General features: G+C 41.5%; 1 protein-coding gene across 1 annotated transcript in view; it reads left to right on the forward strand.

The window, feature by feature from the left end:
• Positions 1 to 9,651, forward strand: part of CDK13 (cyclin dependent kinase 13) — a 49,872-nt gene extending 40,221 nt beyond the window's left edge. The window contains 2 exon segments of the mRNA XM_034068474.1: positions 2,751 to 3,314; positions 4,463 to 9,651. Of these exon segments, the coding sequence (XP_033924365.1) occupies positions 2,751 to 3,314; positions 4,463 to 5,319 (1,421 nt within the window). The 3' untranslated portion in view covers positions 5,320 to 9,651.
• Positions 9,652 to 10,381: the final 730 nt, after the last annotated feature.

The following is a 10,381-nucleotide window of genomic DNA, read 5'->3' on the forward strand; positions in this document are numbered from 1 at the left end:
AGCCAGCTGTTGCTCTAAGTTCCTTGCAGTCTCCATAGACTGGAGGAGCTTTATTTGGTATAAATGAACTGACCAGAAGGCAGATTTTGGGGCAGTCATCATTTCAGATGAAATAGTTGCCCTTTGCATGCTGCATTATTCTTGGCTTTCCAAGATGGGGCTGGACCGAGTTGTAAAGAAATAAAACATAGACCTCCAACCCCAAACCTGGTGTAACAAGAAGTAGCTACTTGTGTAGCTTGCACAGCTGTTTAATTCTGAAACCTACCCAGAGGATCTTGCTTGAGGCCAGTTTTATGAATCATAGAATCATAGAATAGTTAGGGCTGGAAAGGACCTTAAGATCATCCAGTTCCAACCCCCCTGCTATGGGCAGGGACACCTCACACTAAACCATATCACCCAAGGCTTCATCCAGTATAATATGAAAAGTAATGGTTTCCTGTGTGGACACCATTTGAGATTCTTAATAGTTCGGTGATAGTTCCCTCATAATATGTAGAAATATACAGACTAACAAAACCAAATTGAATACCCAATAAGTTCAATTTAGACCATTCTTGATTGTGCAAAGTGACCATAAACCCCACGGTGCTGATACAGGAGTTCAGCTGAGAAAACCCAATAAATGCATACACAGAGACTGAACATTCTTTGATACTAACCATCTTGAATCAACTTTTCATTTAAAAGTAGAGCAGAGCTCTAAATACTCTGTGCAGAGATGTATAGAAAATAGTATCTTTTGATCATACTTTACTGCAATTTATTGCCTCTTGCTCCTGTTCATCCTGTTTCGCACCATGAGCCAGCTGTGAGCTTCTGCCACTCCGTATGTTTGGCTTAAAGTTTTGGCAGCATTTTCAAGCATGACTTTCTGTAGCCCTTAATATTTTTCCCCCAACAAATGAAATCTGTATAGAAGTTGAAGGATAGTATTTATTTTCTTTGTACTTTTTATAACAGGTAGCCTGATGAGAGTCATTATTAGTCATTAATACTAGCTATGTAAATAAACGGAGAAGGAATTGTTCAGACATATACTGCTATTTGCCCGTATGCACATAAAGAAATATATCTAGGCAGAAAAGAAGGCAGTTTAATTTTCGAGAGAGCTTAGTTTAGCATAAAGGTGATTTCTGTGCTAAGCAAAACACTTGTGAAACCCATAACTAGGTAATATTAGATAATATTAGATAATATTATCAATAAGGCACACTTTAAAAAGTCCATGTACAAATGCATGCTTTAAAAACTGTTGCACCCCAAAATAAGAGGTTAAAAACCACTTCGAATCAACTGCTAATGTTCTTATTCACAAATGGGACTCCTGGTGATTGCATCTTAAAATTTAACAGGAGCTATGAGAGCTCAATAGTTCTGTTCTGATAGAAACTGCCAGATTTCCCAGGACAGTTTGCTCTTGGAATGGCTTGAAACTAACCAAACAGTATGGTTAGGATAGGTGTGTATAGGAAGGTTAGTTTCCCTGTTTGGCATCTTTCTGCTGAATTTTCTCTAAGATCCTGAGAAGACTTTGAGTGTTGAGCAAACTGTCCTCAGACATTACAAAGTCCACTGTTAATCATGACATCTGAGTGAGAGCCAGCAGTACAAGGCCTTAGAACTTTTCTATGTATTGCCAAAGAGATGATTTTGTATATATAAATGTATGAAATCATTGAAGTCCCTGGACCCTGCCTGAATAGGGTTCCCAGTTCTTGTATCTTGGTGCACATCCACAAGTAGGGTAGTGGGTTTTTGGTTTTGCAGCATTTTCCAGCTGTCCTGCTCTTAGTCTTTGAAGGCAAATACTTAACATTTTTGTGTGCGTAACTATTCGTGCTTTGAATTGGCTATGAGTTAATGCATTGGTGAATTAGCAGAATCAGGGATAGAAGAGGACAGAATGTGTACATGTTAATCTAGGTTAAAAAATATGAGGGCTCTGCCTGCACAGTGTCACACACTCATTTTTTAACTACTTTCACCTCATCTACTAGTCATCTACTCATTGGGCATGTTGTAATCCATGCTGCTTCACTTCTCACAATAAACTGCCACAAATGGGTGCTTGAAACTAAGAAACTGCTTTAATATTCTGACTTCTTATACATATTCCCCTCCGTCATCATACTGTCCTCTTACTTGTAGCAAACTCCATTGAAGCAACTGTATGCCATCACAAACCTGCATTTTCCTGCTACTGGATGATTGATGGCTTGTCCTTTAAACTGAGCACTTGCTTTTGCATTTATACTTGCTAGCTTCTGCATCACCTAGAGCCTGGTCACTTGAGCAGGTGTTAGAATCCAGATGCTGAATTAGAACAGGCCAAAATATGACTGGAAATGCGTTTTGCAGATGGCCACTTTTTAACAGAGGGATGTGATATGTCAAAGATAGGGAATTTTGCGGGAATTGGAAATCTTACAGCTGCCTAAAGCAGGTGGCCTTAAGCCCCAGCTTAGTTGTGTTGTGTTGTGGAAAATTGAGCTCCAGCTTGATATTTCTCATCTGTCCAAGTGTGTGTGCATACCCCTTGGAAGTCACTTTCTTTATGTTGGATCTTCCTATTCCATTTCCTATAGATACTCCCCCAGAGGCAGTTAATATGTAAAAGCATTCCATTCCTGTGTTGTCCAAACTCATGCTTTGCCAGTTCATGTCAGCCGTGCTAGAAAAGTCTTTTGAGTTTCTGAAATATGCCAGTTCTGAATAATACTTAAAACCACCTTTTTTGTCTTTAGCTAAAACAAGCACTGGACAGCAGTTAAACCAGAATGAAGTGGCAATCCTGCTAAACCTGCTACAGTCTAAAACAAGTGTTAGTTTGGCACAGTTTGCCCAAGTGTTGAATATTAAGGTAAACCCAGAGACTCAGCAGCAACTAAATAAAATAAATCTTCCTGCTGGAATTTTGTCAGCAGGTGAAAAACAGTCAGAACAGCAGCAGCAGCAGCCACCGCCGCCACCACCACCGCCACCAGAGCAGGAGCCTCTCAAACAGCCGACGGTCACCCAGCCTCCTGTACCTCCTGCTCAGCTGAATCAGCCTAAAGTTGAGACTGATGCTGCCCAGGCAGCTGTGCAGAGTGCATTTGCTGTTCTGTTGTCTCAGTTAATAAAGGCTCAGCAAACAAAACAAAAAGATTTTGTGTTGGAGGAGAAGGAAAATGGATCAGGAAATGAAATGTCGTTACAACTCAGGCAGCCTCCAGAGCCTACCACTCCTGTGTCTGTCAGCCGGGAGGACGTGGAATCTCCAGCACCCAGCTACCCACATCTGATCAAGTCATTATATACACCTGCAGGTACTGAAGGTCTTTATGTTTATTGGTAACTGGCAGATATCGTGAGCAGTGGAAATGTCATGATTTGGGGACAGAGTTAACATGTTAACCATATGAGTTGGTGTGAGTATGGGAGAGATTATAGAATCATAGAATAGTTACGGTTAGAAAGGACCTTAAGATCATCTAGTTCCAGCCCCCCCTGCCATGGGCAGGAACACCTCGCACTAAACCATGTCACCTAAGGCGATGATTCAGTTGTTTTTGTCACTCTTTACATATGGATCATAGAATTTGTGTTTCAGTGTAGCAGGTATCATGCAGACAGAGCAAAAGATGAGCCCCACTCTAAGAGATATGCAAGTGCTGGTAGTATTTCTGATGAAGCAGTTAACACTGATCACTGTTCTGGAGGTTTGGGGTTTTATTAGTGCTGTTTGTGGTGAAGAAGAATCTTCTCTAGCAATTTCAGAGATGGAATTTGCTAATTTTGACTGTGCTTAGGTAAAGCCTGTTTTAGGGTGAGGCTGTTTTAATTTTGTTCTTAATGCTCACCAGAGCAAGTTCTCAGTGTCGGACTCTGTAGGAGGTTACTCCTGTCACTCAGACACACGTGACTGAAGGTTACCACTTCGGTATATTAGTGGTTTCCTTAGTCATCTCGAAGTTTAGAGTTCTCTTGTTGACCTTTCTGGATTCCTGTTTAGTTTCACTATATGGTGATTTATGTGTTGCTCTGTGGTGTTTGGAGCTGTTGAAAGCACTCTGAAGTGTTTTAGGGTGTTTTTTTTCTTTAAGAGTGGCCTTTTGTCCCTCAAGACTTGTGTTCCTATTTGCAAATCTTTTGTGACCCCTCTTTGAATTTTCTAGTATTTATATGTTTCTTAAGTTTTGTTTGGGATTTTTTTGTTTAAGGAGCTTGTGTCATTTTCCTTTAACTGCTTGCCTGTTGATCTTACTTGGAGGAGAAACCTGCATCACCCTCCTGAGGCAAATGAGCTGGTGCCCTCCCCAGAATAATCTGACCACCTACCAGTAGATTTAAACAATAAGTTAAATGAGAATTGAAGTACCAAAACGCCTGCATCATTTGAGGAAATAGTTCTCTTCCTTCCTGCTATTGTTATTGTGTATTTTTATTCCAAAGCTTTTCTTTCTCATATGCGTAGGTCAAGAGGATTTGGTTAGGCAATCTGAGATGAGGCTTCTGAACCGAACACCCGAACAAGAGCGCCCTCGGATCTTGCCTCCAGACCAGCGTCCCCCAGAGCCACCGGAGCCTCCACCTCTCACTGATGAAGACCTTGATTATCGGACAGAGAACCAACATTTGCCTATAACTAACTCTTCAGGAACAGATCCTCACGCAGGAGTGAAAGCAGCCCTTCTGCAGCTGCTTGCTCAGCATCAAGCTCAGGCGACAACAGAGGAGCCAGTACAAACGAGCGTGGATTATCAGCCTAGAGAATCCTACGTACCAGGCCCAGACTACAAGGATAACTTCGGATCATCTTCCTTCTCATCTGCCCATTATGGCGGTAGTGATGGAATAGGAAGCGGATCATCAGGAGCATTAGAAAGGAGGAGCTTCCTTGGAAACTCGGATATTCAGTCTTTGGATAACTACAGTACTGCTTCATCTCACTCTGGTGCTCCCCCTCCTCCGTCAGCCTTTTCAGAATCCTTTCCAGGCTCAGTAACTGGTTATGGAGACATTTACCTCAACACTGGCCCCATGCTCTTTAGTGGAGATAAAGACCATAGGTTTGAATACAGCCACGGCCCTATCCCTGTTCTGGGCAGCAACAGTGACGCTCCTGTGGGGCCAGAGAGCACGCACTCTTTGCCCACAAAGATACATAACTATAGCTTCGGAAGTACCTTACAGGAAAATCCCGGTGGCATTGGCCACATGCATGGACAGACTTGGACTTCTCCTGCCCAAGGACCTGGCTATTCCCAAGGATACAGGGGACACATTAGCACATCTGCAGTGAGAGGGCGAGGCAGAGGATTACCATATTGAGTATCTGTTTTTCCTCAGGCACATCATTTTTATCTGGAAAAACTCCCTTGGTTTTAGTTTGGTTTTTGTTTATCTTGTTCCCTCGCTGCAGTTTAAAGCAGCAACTCAACAGACTTGAATAATGTTAATTCAACAGCTTTATTTTTATGTGGAAAAGGGTCTTGCATACAGTAGGAAAAATGACAAACGCTTCAAACTCATGCTGTCTGAAACCTAGCTAAATCGATTGTACATGTTCACAAACTCTCGTTCTGGATTTTATTTTGTATTTTGGCCGTTTTAAGTGGATGCTAAATTTAGGGACGTCAGCTTTTTATGGCACTCTTTCAGATCTTCTGAACTATGCACATTTGTGCTTTTTTTGTAAGTTTGGACCAACTTTTATGTAAAGAAAAAAAAAGGAAAAAAATAATTTTACAACAATCAAAGCAGGGCACTGATTTCTTTGGTATTTTTCTTTTTACCGAGCTACCTTTAGTCAAAGGTCACTGTCAGTCTTTGCACTGCTTTCAGTGTTATTGTGGAAGGTGTACGTTGTGCTCATTGCCGAGAATAAACCACAACCTTTCTCTTGATGCAAAGTTTTATAAATATTTGGTCAATGTTCTCTTTTTTTTCTTCTTTTAAGAAAAAAAAGAGAGAAAAAAAGGAAAAAAAAAAGAATGGATGTTCTGGTAAAATGTTCTCTCCATCTCCCAGGCTTGTTTATATAAAAACTGTTTTACTTGAATGGTAAGTGCCTTAACATGGAAGCTTAAGGTCTGCAAACATTTGGAAGTACTTCATAGATCAATAAAAAATTAATCCCTAAACCTCAGTAGTTAACATGGAAATTCAGATAATAGTAGGCAAGTGAAATAGCTCATAACCTTGTGCTGTTTACTTCAGGTGGGCCAGTTACTTAGAGACCTAATCTTTCCTCGATGAAGTATCATTTCCAAATTGAACGTCATGAGAAAGCAGTGGAAGTGAGGAGAAGAATTGAGTGTAGTTTTTCCTCAGCTCCCCCTTGGAGTTGTAGTAAGTGTTTTAGTTCCTCTGCCAAATGAACTATACTTTGTATGTCCTTACCAAGTGATGAAATAGGGTTTGTTTTTTTCCTCTTATATGTCAACAGCAGTACCTTACGTTGTGTGAAAAGCTGACACTGTCGTCTTTTTCCCACAAATACTGCGTTTATAGGGAGTAACCAAAGGTAAAATGACCAGTATTTAACGCAACAGCAGAATGTTTTGACACGAGTTCTGATTCTCTGTAAACTTGTGATTGTGCCAATTAATCGATTTGATATCTGCCATTCCACAGAACATTTTAAGATTGGAATCGAGTCTCTCTGAACACCTGATAAAATGACTGTAGTTCAAACTCTTACCAAGAGCCACTCATTCATTACAACTTCCAGCATGTTTTTCTTTTCCTTTGACAAGTGGTCTCTCTCCTGCAGAGAGGAGGTATGGTTATATTTTGCATGTACGTAAAAGAATGTTTTAAAGCCCATATTGGAAACAATCTTCCAACTGATTATCCAGTTGACAAATCGGTACCTTATGTAACTGAGTGTTTAATTATTACTTTTAAGAAAGTAAAATTTCTACTTACACTATTACAAACGTAGTCTTGTCAGTGACTTTTTGGATTACTCAGAATAGAAGCCAAAGTTGTTGGTGTTCTGTTTTTGTTTTAGTTGAAAATCCTGGTTCGTATATGGCTTAACTACCACTTTGTAGAGCATGGAGAAACTCCCTTCGCTAACTACGTAGCGTTTGAGGATCTGGCAAATGAGAAATGGAGAGAGAGTCATGCTGCTTCCAATGTCCCTGTAAGTCTGGCAGTTGCCTTCACTAGACACAGTAGAAAATCCTGTGATCTGAAAATAGAAGCAACCTGGTCATAAGCATACGGATATGACTGAATAACCTGTGCTTAATTACAACAAAAGCCTCACAAGTGAGTGAGTTTTCCTTGAGTAAGGATACCCCCTGTAGTGTTTTTCTGCCAGTAAAGTTTTAAAGGCAAACCCCCTTAGTTTCATTTAGCTATGGACAGTGTCAGCTGAGGCTTTCTGTTTACAAACCTTAACAAAGCCAATCCCACAGTAATACACACAGATTGCTTTTTGTCAGAATGAAGCAAGACTTGCAGAGCTTTTAGGCAGTTGCTTTCACTAAAAACGTGCAGTTTGGTGTTACTTGCCTGCACTTCAGCTGTTAACTGCAGGTGACAGTTGCCTAAAAAAGCAGGTAAGTTCACATGGAAGATAGATCTGAGAGGACTAAACGATTTGACTTCCGGTACAGAAATGGAAGGAAGACATCCTGCTGCTTCCCTTTTGGAGGTAAATTTTCAAGTCATTTAGTTCACCTCATGTAATACAGAGAAGTCAGTCCCCTCTGCACATGTAAATGACAGTGCAGCTCCTTATGGGCTCTGATCTTGCATCATTCTGCCAAAATGGATTTCAGTCTTTGGCTGTGAAAAAGCCCCAACCAGAACAGCACGAGTAATCCTATGAGGAGATGCAATAGACAGCTGAACTTTCAGATGACTCAAAACCAGAACTGGCATGCTGTGGCAGCTGCATACTGCACAGTGACTTTAACCCAAATTCAGTGGAAGGTTTACTACTAGCCTGTGGCTTTGAACACTCTATTTGACTGGGGCAACAGTGTTGGGGTAACTTGGAGGGAAAGATAACGTATTTCTGTGTGTGATAACTGACGAGATCACCTTCTCTGCAACCCAGGGGATGCTTTTGGCTCTGGCAGCCTTTCCTGCTGGGCAGGGAGAGGCTGTGCATGGGCTGTGTATGGGTTAGGAGTCCGTCCATCCCTCTGCAGGGCAGCCCTTGGGATGCATGGCAGGAGGATTTATCTCTGACCCCAGAGCTGTGTCTGGCCAGGTCAGCAGCCAGGGAATGGAATGTATTTAAGGACTGTAGGTCCACATTCATTTGTCCTGGGCCTCTGTATGACCTATGGAAACTCCCTTTGAATCAAACCCCATGACAAGGTGCTTTTGTCAATTCAGAGTTTTACCCTTTGGAACAAATTCCACTCGGCAGAGTGGGGCTGTGCTAGTTCGGCATTTTACATCGCGTGGCTCTTGCGTTTTTGATGCAGTTGTAGACGTTCTAAAATCCATGTTGTTTTTCTGTGGAGCCGTGGCTTTTGTTACTTCCTCCTCCCCCCCAGTTCCTTTGGGTTTATGTTTTCCATGCTGCAATTCCAAAGCGTGCTACAGAGACCTGGACACTACATCGAAAAGTAAGTGTTGTGTGTTTGTATTTCTAAATAAACATAGCAAAATACTGTAATCATGGACTATCAAGTAGCAAGTACTTCATTGTTTATATTCCGTGGTCTTTAGCCATACCAAGAGGCACGAAGTGAGCACGACTGGACTGCTATGACCATGACTTAAAATGCTTAGACTAATGTAATACGCTTAAAACCAGCCAAAGGAAAAGGAAACAGCTTTTATCCTGGATTGCTAGTTATCATCTTGAACAGAAGGAGCAGTGTTAGGGAAAAGGTGTAAAAATACGTGTGTCCTTAAATGTTAATATAATTTCTTGGGGAAAAAATAATTTTTAGAGGGTGAACTTCTATATTTTTGTTGTGTTTCCATAAAACATGGTCCGTGTTGAATTTTCTCCATACCACAGTAGTGAGGTGCTCTCTAGAAGCAGAGGTGCTTCTGGAAGCGCTGTCATGTAAGTTCCTTTGGGTTTTGAGTGCTCTTCTCCTTTTGCTTGGTGCAGGAGGCGGTTTCAGTTTTGGTGAAGTTTACAGTTGGATGAGTTTAATAGGTAATTGTGCAGTACACACCGAAGTACTGAAGTAACATAGGATACCTCTTGTCTGCGGGCAAATTAGATCTCAGACCATGGATTCTGTTTCCAAGAGAGAAAAATCTCACATGTATTTCCTGCATTCTTTCTGTTAATAAAACACGCGAGTGTTTGACATACATCATTTCTCCAGTCTGTTCTGTTACACTGGTTCTATTTTACATGGGGAAATTTTGGCCATTCCCCTTCTTGATAGTTTTGGGATGTTCTATATATGCGGAAGTGTGTCATGAAACTAAGGAATCACCGGAGAACTGATTTGAATCCTGTATTTAAAAATGAAATGACCTTGGGTTGACTTAAAATCAAACTAACTTTTGCTTATCAGGGTGAAGAATACTTTATTGCAGGAGTTATTTCGAGACAACCTAATTTAAATAATCAAACTGTTATGCTTCAGCTTGCTTACTCTTTGTTATTTTAAGCCATTTGTATATAAAATGTATTGTGCGGCCTGTAAATAAAGTACATGAAAACTCGAAGCCTTTCATTGTTTTCCCTCTCCATTTCAGAAGAACGGTGGTGGTTTTTTAGCATCCAAATTAATATAACTTTTGGTGTGTTGAAAGTTATTAACCACTTATTTCCAGCAGCAGCAGCACTGCTAAGGAGAACTGCAATGACTTGGGGGCCCCAGTGCTTGTTGCTGGAGTTGTGTATAGGGCCATGGTTTTAGCTAGTGCTGTCCAAGTAGAGGCGCAGTTGATGTCCCCACTGCTGTCTCTTTAAAGAGGGTGCTGTGTGTGTTAGAAGGGACAGGAAATCAAACCTGAAGAGCCGGGTATTCTCAGTGTCTGGGTACGCTGCTGGTGACGTGTGGTAAATGGAGCATGGCTTCAGCAACTGCGCCCTGAATGCCTGAGGCTTCTCTCATTTCTCCCTGCTGCATCAGCTCATCTAATGAAAGCACTCTCATCTTTCAGTAAACACGATACTTCCAGCCAAAAATAGGCACCTGCTGTATCTTTGGTTGTCTTACAGCCCAGGTTGGACAGACTGCTGCTGTCATCGCTTCGGTAGCTTGTCACTGATACAGCCAGAAGATGGGGAGTGGTGGTGCAATAGGAAGTCACAAGGCGCAGCAGCAGTTACGTGGGTGTCATTTGGCATTAGGCTGCTGAAATGCGTAGTTGTAGCTCACGGCATCTTGCTTAGGAGAGAACACTTTGGCACCAGTGACAATTAAACCTGGGGTTTACTTCTGGTGACCGG

The sequence above is a fragment of the Melopsittacus undulatus genome, chromosome 1 (genome assembly GCF_012275295.1).
Source record: "Melopsittacus undulatus isolate bMelUnd1 chromosome 1, bMelUnd1.mat.Z, whole genome shotgun sequence".
Lineage (NCBI taxonomy): Eukaryota > Metazoa > Chordata > Aves > Psittaciformes > Psittaculidae > Melopsittacus > Melopsittacus undulatus.